The 14616-nt window shown below is 41.1% G+C and overlaps 1 protein-coding gene across 1 annotated transcript; it reads left to right on the forward strand.

Annotated features, from left to right (window-relative positions):
- Positions 1-104: 104 nt before the first annotated feature.
- On the forward strand, positions 105-12095 carry Dynlt2 (dynein light chain Tctex-type 2). The gene is made up of 4 exons (XM_076926551.1): positions 105-214; positions 5738-5944; positions 8663-8821; positions 11931-12095. Exons 1-4 carry the CDS (start codon positions 110-112, stop codon positions 12039-12041), a joined length of 582 nt encoding a protein of 193 aa, XP_076782666.1. The 5' UTR covers positions 105-109; the 3' UTR covers positions 12042-12095.
- Positions 12096-14616: the final 2521 nt, after the last annotated feature.

Genomic DNA, 14616 nt, shown 5'->3' on the forward strand with positions numbered 1-14616 from the left:
GCGGCTGCACGCGGCGCAGGCGCGAGACTAGTGCTCCGCGGCGTCTCTGCCGGGGCGTTGGGCGGCTACACGGCGGAGGGAGGCGCGGCGTCCAGGTGAACCGATCAAGATGGAGCGGCGAGGCCGAATGGCGAAGACGCCCTCCAGCCAAACGCACCAATCCCCGGTGTCGACTAAGAGAGAAAGGAGGCCTAGCATGTTCGAGAAGGAGTCAGTGAGTGGAGACCGGATGCCCAAGGCAGCCTTCCCACCCTTTAGATGACGCTGGTCCCCTGTCTGCACCCGGAACCCAGGATGGATGGCTGCCCTTCTTCCGTTTTTTGTGACCATCGCGAAACTGAGTTTAGGCGGAACAACGTCGTTTAGATGTTGAAGGCCCAGGATTTTTTGTTGTTAAATCCAAAGATTTTACACAGGCATCCTCAATTCTTTTCAGACTTGCAAATGTCCAGTTATTTAGTAGTTGAATTACACCTTATAAATGCAATTTTAGTATATACGTAATTTACCAACATATGCACATTAATATACACAAGCACACACACATATACCTAGGGGAAAAAACTGATGTGCTGATAATGAACTGCTTTTAGTTTTAAAGAATATTAGTTATTTGAAAAAATATATAAGAGGAAAAACTTAAGATGTTTATTTATTTCTCTTGATATAAGTAAAAGGGGTCATTTCAGTAGAACATTGGCATTTCTGTTTGGTTGTCCTTTGAAAACCATTGGTGCAATCAGGGCTCCATCTTCTGTTGAGGCAACGAGGGAAAACATTTTGTACAAGGATGCACAACTAACAGTACTGAGCTTAGGACACCTGGTGGTTTCTTTTCATACCTACTTCACGTGACTCATGAATGATTGGTAGGATGAGGCTAGATATAACAGAAAACACGAATTTTTGGAACTGAACTATTTCAGGATGACCCCTGAGTGATGGCGACACTTCAGGTTTTAATGTCTTTTTAGTGTCAGAAAAAAAAAACAAATAGAAAAGTAAGCATGCTGAATTCACACACCTAGGGAAAAGCAGAACAATGAGCTATGTCTAATTGCCAAACATTATACTATATTAATGTTTGGGTTATGAATACTAAAGATTGCTATACTTTGAGGCTATGCTATAAATCTACTGCCAATTTTAAAAGCTGAATGACCCCGGATTCAAACCGAAAATACACATTTAGTAAAATCCAGAAGCAAGGGTGCATGGAGCAAGGCATCTTATTTGATTGATCTATATTTATATATCTATATTTCTTAAAAAAAAATTTAGCCTTCTGAAGGTAAAAACTTCGAATAGGCCAGTAATTAAGAATTTAAAACAGAATCCCACATTTACTAACCCTAGCACCGAAAAGTTAATTTCAACTTTCAAGATGTCTGTATTTCTGAGAACATGAAAACTCAAGGCACTTGAATTAATATATTGAGCACCCACTTGATTTTACCTACTCTGTATCCATTTATAAAAAGTTACTTATCTTATGTGTGTGTGAGTTTGGGTGTATGGATATGTGCCACGTAAGTGACATGATAGTGTAGTTGTGAGCCAACGTGGTTGCTGGGAGTCACTGGGTCTTCTACAAGAGCTGCTGAACTCCTTGTGTCCCTCTCCTTTCTCCAGTGGTAGTGCTTTCAGAGAAGTAGCTCACCTCACACTGGGCAGGGCTTCAGTGGTTTAGGTGACTACTCAAACTTTGTAGGGATGAAACCAAGTTAGGTTAATGAACTAAGAAAAGACAAGGTTTATTATAATGGCAGGTGCAAACTGGAATCTTCTGTCTGAGTTACACCATCTTTCCAATAAAAGTATACTTTTGCTTATAGGAGTTAGGTCATTGTAACCAAAGATTACAAAACCTTGAGAACATTATTAAAAATTGGCAACTTTATCAGTCTCTCAAGCATATGTATTTGAAAACCATAAACATTAGCAAATAACATTTTTGCTAAATAATTGAATATCTCACTGGAATAATTATATGTATAAACTCAGTTTATTCAAGTTTATTTAAGTAGGCTCCATATAGATAAATGCCTGTCAGTAGCTAGTTTTGATAACAAATTTGATGTTATTTTAAAAGATTTTAAAGGTTTCATATTAACTGAAAGAATAAAATAGTTTTAATAAGTATAATAAATCATGTAACCAGTATTATACATAAAGAAATATCAGAAATGCAATTTTAAAAGGAGTAGGTTCATTAAGGGTTAATTTGAGGCTCCATGTGTTCTATTCCCAGAAGATCATGCAACCTTGAACACAGTTAGTGGTAGTGCATTAGTAGCAGTATCCCTTGAGTATATTGTAGTTCAAGAGAAGATAGTAGGCACTTCTTAAGAGACAGGTTGAGTTGTCTTTCCATACATAAATACAATGTCAGATTATGTACAGTGAATAGAATTAACAGGTTCACTATCACAGAAGACTTGGCATGAGGGAGGGGAAAGTTCTGGAAATGTATTCAGTCAAAGTGCCTTAATAGTTTTGCTATTTGAGTCCCTAAAGAAAAAGGAAGAGTAACAGATAATAGATGAAAAGTCACAGATATGAAAACTAAGCCCTTAAACCAGAGTCTCAGGGAATTCCCAGGAACAGGAACTCCTGTCAAGGCATACTTGAAACTAGTGATAAGAACATTTTTAGGGAAACTAGGAAAGAGAAAATAGGCTTCTCAGAAATAGTCTGAATTAGAACATCATCTTTACTGAAAGAAAACCAGACCTAGAATACTATACCCAGTTATAGTAAAAATAAAAATTAATAATAATAATAATATATAAATCTTTATGTAGGCATATATTCTCAAACTATAGAAATTAAAGATAAAGAAAAGTCCAAAAGAAGCCAGAAGACAAAGATACTATGAAAGAGAATTACATTCATATTCTCAGAAATTATAAATTAAGTGAAGTAAAAGTATTCAAAGAAGAAATGTGACAACCTAGGATTTTATACCCTGCAAAACGCCTCTCAAATGAAAAAAAAATTTTTTTTTGGAAAGAAATAATGAAATTTATCTCCAATAAACCTTCCTTACACAAAATGTTAACAAAAAAAATCAATAAAAAGGAAATCAGACATTTGAATCTAGATAAAGGAGTGTCAAAGAGAGTAAATGAAGGTTAATTTAAAAACTTTTAATGTACCTCTTTTTACTGTAACAGCTGTTCTGAACTTGTTGGAGGTTGCATATCAGATATTTACATTATGGTTCATAATAGCAGCAAAATTAGAGTTATAAAGTAGCAGTGAACTAATTTTATGGATGGGGGTCACTGTAACATGAAGAGCCACGTTAAAGCGTTGAGAACCACTGCTGTAACAGATAGTAGTTTGTTAAAAACATAACAGGAACGGTTTGTAATATTATGTTTGCACATGGATACATGTTAATGTACACAGAGGTGAGATGAATGTCACAGTTTAAGAAAAGGAGAGGGAGGGAAGAACTTGAGTCATTTTAACATGCGCAGTTGAAGTGTTAGTTGAACATGGTTGGATTAGCTGCACATGTGTATTTCCAAATTCTACAGCAAAGAGAGGAGGTCAAGGAAGAGGAACGAATGAGCTGACAAATTAGAGGAGTCATGTTAAATACTCAATTTAAAGCACAACAGAAAAGAATGGAGGACCAGAAGAATAAGAGCATCATACAGAGCAGATTAGCATATATGACTGATACTAATCCAGATGTACTAGCAATCACTTTGAATGTACTTAGACATCGGTCTAAGTACAGCAATTTAAAACAGTTGTCAAAATGGATTAAAATAAGACTCAACTGTGTTTATAATAAACTCACTCAAAATACACATACATAAAAGGAGACAGGTGGCCAGGCAGTGGTGCCGCACACCTTTAATCCCAGCACTTGGGAGGCAGAGGCAGGCGGATTTCTGAGTGGGAAGCCAGCCTGGTCTACAGAATGAGTTCCAGGACAGCCAGGGCTACACAGAGAAACCCTGTCGGCTTTTGTAGAGTATCTGCCTATCATGCATGAGGCCCTAGGTTTGTTTGAACTTCAGCCATCAAATTTTTTTAAATTTTAATAAATTTTGTTATTAAAAACTTGCAAGTAAACTGTGCGCTCAAATGAACTAAATCCCAGATCTATAGATCTCAGTGAATTGCTCTTCAGTTAGACTAGCACGTAAATATTATATATATACATGAATTTGAACATGTATGACAAATGCTGGTAAATAAATGAATAAATAAACCAAAGATATAATTAATTGCCCTTATGAATGTTGATTCAAAACACTAACATGCTAAAAAAAAACCTAGCATGCTTTTTTCAATTCTAACAATTATACACCATGCCTACGTCTTCCATAATGCAAAGATAAGTCATTAAAAGCTCCCAGTGTAGTTCAGTACATAAATTGAAATAGTATGCTATATTATCACATCCAATTAATAAGAAAACTCATTTTTTGTCAAAATTCACCCTTTCACAATAAAAATACTGAACAAAACAATATCAGGAATTATCACAACATTAAAAAGCCATATATTAAAAACCCATAGCTAACATCATATACAGTGGTAGAATTTGTCCTCTAACAATTTTTAATAAATAATAAATAAAATGTGTCCTCTAATATCAGAAGTAGGGCAGATGTCTATTCACTCCTTCTAGCCAAGCAATTAGATATGGAAGAGAAGTGCCTGGTTATTATGAAGATGAAGCTTGCCACTTTAAATGAGAGACTGAAAATTAATCCATGAACTACTATAGTGGTATTCAGCCTTCTGAAACTGCTATAAAACATTATCACCTACAATGTGCTGAGTGGTATTCACATCATTCATAGATAGCCTGGATGCATGCACACTACCAGTCAGTCACAGGTTGGACATATCTGTAGGGCTCTAAATAATTATTGAAATACAAATTGTATACTTTAGAAGGAAACATCATGTCAAAAAAACCCACGTCAAAAATCATGGACTGATACATATACACGCACACACACATATATTTGCTTTTGTTATCTTTTCAAGATCTATAAATGTGTGATCCAAAGATACTACTTTTTAAAATCACTATATGTAAAATAAATTTATGGATAATCTTTCTATGATTGTGGGTAGGAAGGAAGCATAGAAAGTTGTTTTATCTTTATCCTTCAGCCACTATGCGCAGGCTACTCTTGTTTCCTGTCCTTTTCGATATTTTGTGGGTATTCTAAATATATGCACCCAGGTTTGTATATTTGTGTAGTGCATGTCTTAGTTGCTGTTCCTATTGTGTGATAAAATGCCCTTACAAAAGTGACTTAATAGAGCGGGTGTCTGTCTTAGCGCCATGGTCCCAGGAGTACAACCCAGTAAGACAAAGAAGGCATGGCAGCAGGAGTGTGAGGTGTCTGATCACTGTGGAGCCACACTCAGAGGCAGAGCAGTGGTTACTCATGCACACCACCGTCTCCTTCCCAGGGAGTGGTGCTATCCATGGTGGGTAGGTCTCACTTTAGTTAACCAGATCAAGAGCAAGCCCAAAGCCTCTGTTTAGGTGGTTATTTGGTCTCAAACTGACAATAGAAACTGTTATGCTATGTATACATAAAGCATAGACTCCCTCAAGTCGAAAGCTAATAATCTGGGACTTATGGACAGTACTGAAGTGGCTACCTAAAAGATTTCAGGTTTGTTAGCTCTTTCTCCTACTGATGCAAATTCTTAAAATCTGAAATGCGGTCTCTCTCCCTTCCTCTTTCAGTATGCACAGATCTTAAGAGAAAGACTGAGAGAGTCTTTTCATGATGTTCAGTATGTGGAACCTCCATTTGATGACTCAATTGCTGATATAGGCAAAGAATGGAAAAGTGCCCTGGCAAAATTAAAGTTTGCTAATTCGTATAGAATGGAACCATTGAAGAAATTCCAAGCACATTCGGTAGAAACTAAAATCCAGCAGATATTAAAGGTAATTAGGGACCAGGGGTATAGCTCAGTGATAGACACTTGTGTAGCATGTATGAGACCATCATAGGCCAAAGTGTGTGTGTTTGTGTATGTGTGTCTGTGTGTGTCCATTCACTATAAAGACTGCCTGAAAAATATGGAGGGTAAATGGTCCTATAATCTTCTTTGTGTTTGTTGAACTCAGTCTGAATCTATGGGGAAAGACAACCAGTTCCCTGTAAACTAAATTCTGACGTGGGTTAGTCATTGCATTGCAGGTAGGACAGGAAACATGTACTGGTGGCTTTGCTAGTTGAAAGCAAACTGGTTTTAGTGGTGTGGGGAAAAGACATTTTTTTTTCCAGGTCGGTAACTACATAGGTGGTACCGAAAGATGTTGTGCTTAAGCAGTTTTGAAACCATGTCCCATACAACAGCTGGAGCTGTAGGTGCTGCCTGTCTAAGCTTACATGCCTTTACCTGTATCTGTCTCTTCTGAACAGGCCAAATAGATGCATTGAAAGAGGCTGTTCTAAAAATTGCAGTGGCAGTGATTGATACAGTCCTTTCACAGGTATTACGTTGTCTATTTTTAGTAAGGTAGTGGTAATTCTAAATGCTTCCACTGAAGGTTTTCTTCAATAAAAACACACTTACTTTCACAGGTCAAGGAATCAAGGTGGACATTCTGTCAGCTGCTAAGTATGTCTGTTCTAATCATGCCTTTTTATAACTGGCTCAGGGTGGGTTTGGAGAACCTGATTTTTGCTATGTGAAATGGACTTATATTCGCATTCCATTGATCAACTGATGGCCACAAAAACCTAAGGCATGGAAAGGCGGAGTCAGGCCCTTGTGTACTAACTGGGATAAGGGTTAGAAAATCGGGAAGTAGGATTAAAGTTGTGTGGGCTGAGCAGGCAGTTCTAGAAAGCTTTGTGCCTAGGAACATACGGGAGGCTGAAGCAGTGTCTTCTGCCTCCTTCCCATCTCTGGCAGTATTCTTCCTTTCTCCTGGTACTGGAGAGAAACTTTCTTCCGAGACTTTATCTCCTGCTTCCAGGAAGCATAAGGAAGGCCAGGCTACTGCACCCACACTTTTTCAAGTACTTTTGGGTCAAAATAACATGAGAAAGAAGCTAATTTTTAGGTAGCACATTCTGAACCTCTCTACTACCTCCCGTCCCTTCATTTCTAACTTTATATTTGAAACTAAGTGATATTTGGCAAAGATATGATAGCTTATAGTTTGGGGAAAGAATTCTAATCAACATAAATAGCATATATGATCTAAGAGTGTATATTTTTGGTCTCCCACTTGACCCTATCACAAAACTGAAATTAAACAAAATTGAATAAATTACCTGAGTATGAATCACATTTACAGAAGCCACCCCAGGGTTCTAAGGCCAAAGTGACAGTCAGCATATGGAACTGGAGAAACTCCTAGACAAACAAGCAATAGGCTGGGACTATCTCAGAGAAGACTGACCTTGAACTTAAGTTAGATTCAAAAGAAAACAGATGATGCTGAGTACTGGGAAGATAGAGCCAAGTTCAAATGCAGGCCTCCAACCACATGGAAGGAACCTGTCATCGAGCCAATATCAGAAGTTGGAAAGAGAAGAGAGGAGGTAGAAGGAGCAGGGCAGGAGGATGGAGGGAGGACATTTACTTGACTTAATGTTCCTGTGAATCAGATTGATAGGAGTCCACTTATTATCACCAGACCTCAGTGCACAGTCCTGGGTGCACTCCAGAAAGCCAGTGAATTAAAGGCGTTGTTATTAATCAGTTTCTTCATGGGTTCAGCTTTACTCTCATTGTGTAAGAAAGGCTCCTGGGATGAAGAGATTGTTCAGCAGTTAAGAGCGCTGGCTGCTTTTCCATTTGTGTTGTATTTTCTGTGACATACAGCACCCTCTTCTGGCCTCCGTTGGCACTAGGCACACATGTGGTGCACAGGCATATATGTAGGTGAAGCAATCATTCATTTAAAGTAAATCTGAAGTTATTATTATTTTTAAAAAGGTTCCTGTTTGATGGTCTGTGAGCCACATCTCTTTTTCTAAGATGTTAGTTTATTAGTAAATATGGGAAGTCACAGTTGCCATAAGGAGTAAGAAAGAGAAGTAAGTTTTGATTCAAGGACCCAGAGAAGATAGCAGGGACAGAAAGCAACTCTGGGCCTAGAAACAACAGGCATTTGGAAAACTCAATCCAAATTTTTACATACACATAAACACAAAATGTTTCCTTCCTTTACTATGAATTTCCAGAAACGTTTGAAATTTCCTTGTCTCTCTAGAGAGAAATGGAAACTGCGTTACTTACAAACAAGTTGACAGAGCAGCCTCAAAACAGAAATACAATGCAGGTGTGGCTCACGGAGGGCAATTGAACTTAACATTTTTGGGGCAGGGTCTCACGATTGTAGCTTTGGTTGGCCTGGAGCTCACGGTATAAGCCAGCATGGCCTAGAACTTATAAAGAGCTATTTGCCTCCTGAGTGCTGGAATTAAAGGCATGTGACACTAAACCTGGCTTTGACAACTTAACATAATTTTGAAAACATTTTTTTCAAAATTGCTATTAAAAACAAATTGGTAAGTATATATAATCATTTTCAGGAATTTGTGTATTTTAAAACAGTTGTATGTATTATTTAGATACATGCTTTCTATTTATATAAAAACATTTGGTTTGAGAATTGAAACGTTTTTCTTATTTTTTTTTAAAGGACAGTCTTAAAGATGTCAAATATGATGATAAAGCCTTCTCTCATTTGTCACTTGAATTGGCAGATCGAATATTGGCAGCAGTCAAAGAATTTGCATTCCATCGTTATAAATTCATTATAAAAGTATTATTTATTCAAAAAACTGGTCAAGCAATAAATGTAAGTTCCATGATGGTCGAACATCTGTTCCTTTGAGCTGTGAGGTGTCCCCAGGGATGGAGAGATCCTGAAGGAACCTGAACACAGAAATATTTTGCTAAAAAGACTTTTCTTTTTAATTGCAAATTCTCTGAAAACTATTAGCCTAGAACCACAATGTTACTAACAATAATTTGCTAGATTATATAGCTTGTTTCTTGGTCATACCAATTTTGGTTATTTAAATATCATTTAACTCAATTAACCAGTAAGCCTGGTGGCTCATACCTTTGATCCCAGGACTTGGGAGGCAGAGGAAGGTGGATCTTTGTGAGTTCAAGGCCATCCTACTCAACATAGCAAGTTCCAGAATTACAGAGCTACATAGTGAGACCCTATCTTGAAAAGATCAAGGCAAATGTTAATTAATTAACCAGTAAGTTTCATTTAGGCATGGTAAGTAATGAAAAATGTTTATAATTTGATGTTGATATTAATGTATGCTTTTTAGGGATGAACAAGAAAGGAAAGTTATGGTTTAATAATAGTATGTTTATGTGTTAAGTTGACAAGGGTCAATTGTGCTGGCTATTTTTTTTTAGATTTATTTTTATTTATTTAATGTATGAGTGATCTATCTGGATGTACACCTGCATGCTTGAAGAGGGCATCAGACTTCATTACAGATGGTTGTGAGCCACCATGTAGTTGCTGGGAATTGAACTCAGAACCTCTGGAAGACCAGGCAGTGCTCTTAACCTCTGAGCTATCATCTCTCCAGCCTGTGCTGGGTAGTTTTATATCAACTTGACACAAACTAGAGTCATCTGAGAGAAGGGAACCTCAATTGTAAAGTTGCCTCCATAAGATTGGACTGTAGGCAAGCCTGTAGTGCATTTGCTTGATTAGTGATAAATGTGGGAGACTCCAGCCCGTTGTGGACGGTGCCATTCCTGGACTGGTGAGTAACTGGGTGCTGACCACGCTGGTAAGCATCTCTTCCATGGCTTCCGCATCAGCTCCTGCCTCCAGGTTCCTGGTCAGTTTGCATTCTTGCTGTGGTTTCTCTCGGTGGACTATGATTCCCCAGGTTGCTTTTGGTCATGACGTTTCATCACAGCAATAGTAACCCTGATGTGACAGGCAGATGGGTGCTGATGGTGAGAGCTATAGACAGAGGTGGTCCTATGTCCATGGGGAACTGCACCAACATGCAGTACATGCACCGGAGAGCAGGAAAGTTACAGGTGGTGTTATCATGACTGAATAGCAGGGCCCATGCCATTCAGGAATAAACAGAAATTGAATCTTTAAGTTGCACTCTATTCAGAGAAGACAACAGGCTAATCCCTGTAGGCTACCTGTCATCTTGGACAGCAGATTACATATAGAAAGGAGCAAGAATGAAGGCCATCAGCCGGGCGGTGGTGGTGCACGCCTTTAATCCCAGCACTTGGGAGGCAGAGGCAGGCGGATTTCTGAGTTTGAGGCCAGCCTGGTCTACAGAGTGAGTTCCAGGACAGCCAGGGCTACACAGAGAAACCCTGTCTCCAAAAAAAAAAAAGATTGCAGGCCATCAGTCACTCCAGAATTCAGTCTTGCTTCAAATCTGACCCTTGTAATAGCTATGTCTCTGGTATGAACCTATTAGTCTCTGGGTGCTTCCAAGCCGGGGAATGGTAAACTCACAACAAACCAATCATTAGGAGTGATACATTTGAAACTTAATAAGCGTAGATCTCTTTTTATAATATGAAGTAAAAATTTAGCTTTATAACACAGAATATAACAGTGGTCTTAATGTTTATCCTATTTGCCGTCAGTAAATTCTCTCCAGGAAAATGAGGTAGGGGTGACATGCCAGAGCAGCTGCTTGGGACTTCCCAGAAAAGGGAAGGCTGGCTGATGGCTCGTGAGAGGAATCAGCTGCACCGAGCCAGAAAGATCATCTTAGCAGAGGCCTAAGGCAAAGCTGAGCTTAGTAGGATAGGGAAATAGACATGTGCCATAATGCCAGTGTGACTACATAACAAGCTGTCTGGAATTTAGGCTCTTAAACAACAGCATCTCTGTCCTCATTCTGTGAGGCTGCTCAGCCTGTAACCACCTGTGTAGTCTTGAAGGCTCAGTGATGTGCTGTAACTGCTGCTGGCTCAGCTGGAACTGAACATTCCAGACGACCTGCCCCTTGCCTGACGCCGTTGGGTTTCTCTACATTCTAGCCGTCCTCCTGCGGACTGATCCCATATAGGAGTCTCAGCACAGCATTCCACAAAGCCAGGCCAGAAACTACAGGGCCTTTGATGCTTTGCTTAAGCTGTACAGTGTCACATTTGGTTGCTCAGAGCAAGTCAGAAGGCCACCTCATTCAAGGGGTGAGGAAATAGTCTTTTAGGAGGAACCAGAAGGACTCTCTGGCCATTTTGGATCCATCACAGATATAGTACAGCTTGTCTTGACCTTGCAGGCATCACAAAGAAGTCATAGCCTATTTGTAAAACTGGCACTGTTGCTGCCAGACTAGGCTCTAACAAGGCTTTTGGCTAAAGAGTTTTAAACGTGGTAAGAAGGATTCCTTACCATGGTCTGAACACAGTAAACTGGCTTTATAGGCCCCATTACAGAGCCCTCTGTTCCTGCCTAGGACTCACTATAAGGCCACTAACAGCCTCCAGAAAAGAAGGGAGACAATCAGTATCACTCCTGATTCTCCATAAATGAAAAATTGGTCTTATCCTATAAAAAATACTTCCTTTTAAAACATGTATATGTGTGTTTGGAAGGATGGGGTAGTGCTCAAAAGTGCAGGTACCTGAGTTGGCCAGAGTGATGGATTCCCCTGGAGCTTGAGTTACAGGTAATGTAAGCCATTTGATGTGGGTGCTGGGAATTGTGTCTTTTGGTAACACAATGCATGCTCTACACTGCTGAGACATCTCTATGTAGTGCTAGGACGAAACACAGGGTATTGAGCTGGTGTGTTATCACCTAAGTTACCCTACTCAGCCTAACAAATTATTTCTTAAATACAACTTCCTGAGACATTGACACATTATTTTAAAAAGCCAAACCACTGTAATTTAAGTTACTTAACACATTCCATCTGAGTCTTTTAAATTTTGTCTCACAGATTGCCAGCAGATGGATCTGGGATGTGGCATGGGACAGCTGGGTAGAAGCTAAACATGAAACAGAGTCTTACTTGGCATTGGTTTTGGTGTTTGCTCTCTATTGTGAATAGCTCAGGAGCAGCAGTTTCATACCCTCCACCCTTCAAAATAAATGATATATACAGATGTGTGAGCCTCATGTGTTACCTTACACATGCCAAACACACAAGTGAAAGCCAGTTATACTTACATGTTAACGTATGTTACCTTAAAGTAGTAGAAAAGGTAGGTATGAATTCTTACAGATTCCAATACAGAGGTATAGTTATTCTTAAGTTTAAGAAAATTAGTGTAGCCAGGCATGGTAGCCCATGCCTTTCTAATCTCAGCATTTGGGATGCACAGGGAAGTGGATCTCTGAGTTCCAGGCCAGCCTGGTCTACATAGTGAGTTCCAGGATAGGCAAGTCTGAGAGTGTGTCTCAGAAATGAAAAATAATAATAATAATAAAAATCCTAGGACTTGCCATAGGAAATTAAGGGGAAGTCTTAAATAATGTAAATACAGGATACATTTTGGAAAACTCATAAGGGTAGATGCATTTGGGATGGTGTTTTAATATTTTGTGTTCGTTCTTTTGAAAGGGCTCCCTAAGCTTAAAGGAAAGATGATAAAATATTAGTGTTTTCTTATCTAGATTCCTTCTTCTCTTAAGCTTAGATTTAAGCCAGTTTTCACTCTACATCCTTGTCTTCTCCACGTGTCACATTGTCTCCTGTCTTTTAACTCTTAACCCCTTTTCATTTGCCCTGTTCTCAAGTCAACTAGAATAAAGGATAAACCCGAACATACTTCCCTTTTTTCAAATTGTTATCCTTTTCCTGTCTTGAAACAGGTGGTACGTCATCTCAGTTGTACACTTGATGAGACTCTAGAATCTTCTATAACATCTGTGAGGGGTGATCTAGGTTAAGTTAGTCTCTGGAGATGCTTGTGGAATATCTTGATTAGGCTGAGGCGGCAAGACAGGATCACTGTGGGTAACACCAGAGCCTGGGCTAGGATCCTGGACCACACAGAACAGAAAGATTGAGTTGAGTGCTTTCTCTCTGCACTCTGATTGGGTGTGATGTGACCACTGAACTGTATGTACACTTGAATGGAGCCAGAGAAACCCTTTCTCACATAGGTTGCTTTGTCAGAGGATTTTATCACAACAGGGAAGGAAATAGATAAATCTCAGTTTGCACATTAGATCTACTATATTTGTCTCCCTTGTCTTTCAACTTTCAAGTTTTTAACATTTTAAAATTTTTTTTTTTTTTAACTGCAAGTAAGTTCTCTCCCCCCTACGCTGCCCTGAAGTTCAGTTATATATTTGTGTATCACTCTAGTTTGAAGCTGCGGATCATCCTGCTCTATGGCCGTCACTCCCTTCACCTCTGCCTTGTGTAGGTGAAGGTTGAATCACTATTTGTTGGCTCTGTCCTTCATGTGGACAACATATATATATATATATATATATTTCATGTGAGGAGAAAAGTGTTGGGTTCATTGTCAGGAGTCTGAAGTCCTAGCTGTGAAAGGGAACTCGAATCCTAAAATCCAAGAGCTAGATCACCACGACTCTTTCTGCTCTGGTTCTGTACATTCTTGAAATGTTGTGGGGAGTGGAGTGGATGGGGGCTGGAGAGGCATAGGAGCGAGCGCCTCTCTGCCCCTTGTTTTGTCCATTAGACCTGATGTCTTCCTGGTGCTCCTTTCAAAGGGTAGGGTAGGGTCCGGCTTTTCAAATAGTGAAGTCTAAGAACTGACGTCCATATAAATCCTGTCCAAACACTCTGACTTCCATTCCTGTGTCCCTACAGGTCATATGTTCTCCTTGCCTGACTCGGTCCCCTTCAGACAGAGTGCCGCTCTGACTTTTCCCGTGGCCATGAGGGCTACTATGCCAAGGTCACAGGAGAGGCAGATGTGCAGAACAAAGGAGCCAAGGGCGCCTTGGGGACCCTGGGGATGTGCGGAGTGAAGATGGAGGGGTGGAGAAGGCAGAAAGGATGTTGGCTGGGGAAAGGGCACTGCAGGAGAGGGGGTCTCAAGGAGGGAGGAGGCGGAGCTCCCGGGCGGTTGACCCTAAGGGCTGAGAGATGAGGAAGTGGACTGAGGACCCTGGAGGAGAATGGGAGGTCTCAGGGCCGCGGCTGTGGGGACCCAGGCTGAGGAGGGCCTGGGGGCGAGAGGGGGTGGTGGGAGGATACCGCGTGGTGGGGACCCTCAGCTGAGGGGCTGGTGATCAGGAGTGGGGGGCGGGAGGCCACGGCGTGGTGGAGACCCCGGCTGAGGGGCGGCGCCGGGCCCCGGGTGGGGGGCGTGGAGGACACGCGTGGTGGGGACCCATCTTGGAGGGGAGGAGCTGGGAACCCAGGTGGGGACGAGGCAGGCACCGCCGACTGAGGACCCCCGGCTGACGCGCGGCGGAGGAGGGGAGGGGGCGGGACCGCGGGGGGGGGGGGCGGCGCGGAGCCGCGGCTGACGCGGAGGGCCGGGCTGGGGGCGCAGGGAAGGGGCGGCCGCGAGCTCGCCAGGCGGCCGGGAGCCCGGGTGGGGCCGGGGCCGGGGCCGGGGCCGGGGCGGCGGCTGGCCAGCGGAGCTCAGGCCGGGCGCGGCGCGCCGGGTGAAGGCGGCAAGGCGGCGGGCTCCGGCCGA

The sequence above is a fragment of the Arvicanthis niloticus genome, chromosome 28 (assembly GCF_011762505.2).
Source record: "Arvicanthis niloticus isolate mArvNil1 chromosome 28, mArvNil1.pat.X, whole genome shotgun sequence".
Lineage (NCBI taxonomy): Eukaryota > Metazoa > Chordata > Mammalia > Rodentia > Muridae > Arvicanthis > Arvicanthis niloticus.

Bases quoted from the DNA above. Each gene is read 5' to 3' on its own strand.
- Dynlt2 (XM_076926551.1), top strand. From the start codon at position 110: ATGGAGCGGCGAGGCCGAATGGCGAAGACGCCCTCCAGCCAAACGCAC. The intron at 5,945-8,662 runs GTAATTAGGGAC...TTTTTTTTAAAG, and splicing joins AAATCCAGCAGATATTAAAG to GACAGTCTTAAAGATGTCAA. The intron at 8,822-11,930 runs GTAAGTTCCATG...TTTGTCTCACAG, and splicing joins AAACTGGTCAAGCAATAAAT to ATTGCCAGCAGATGGATCTG.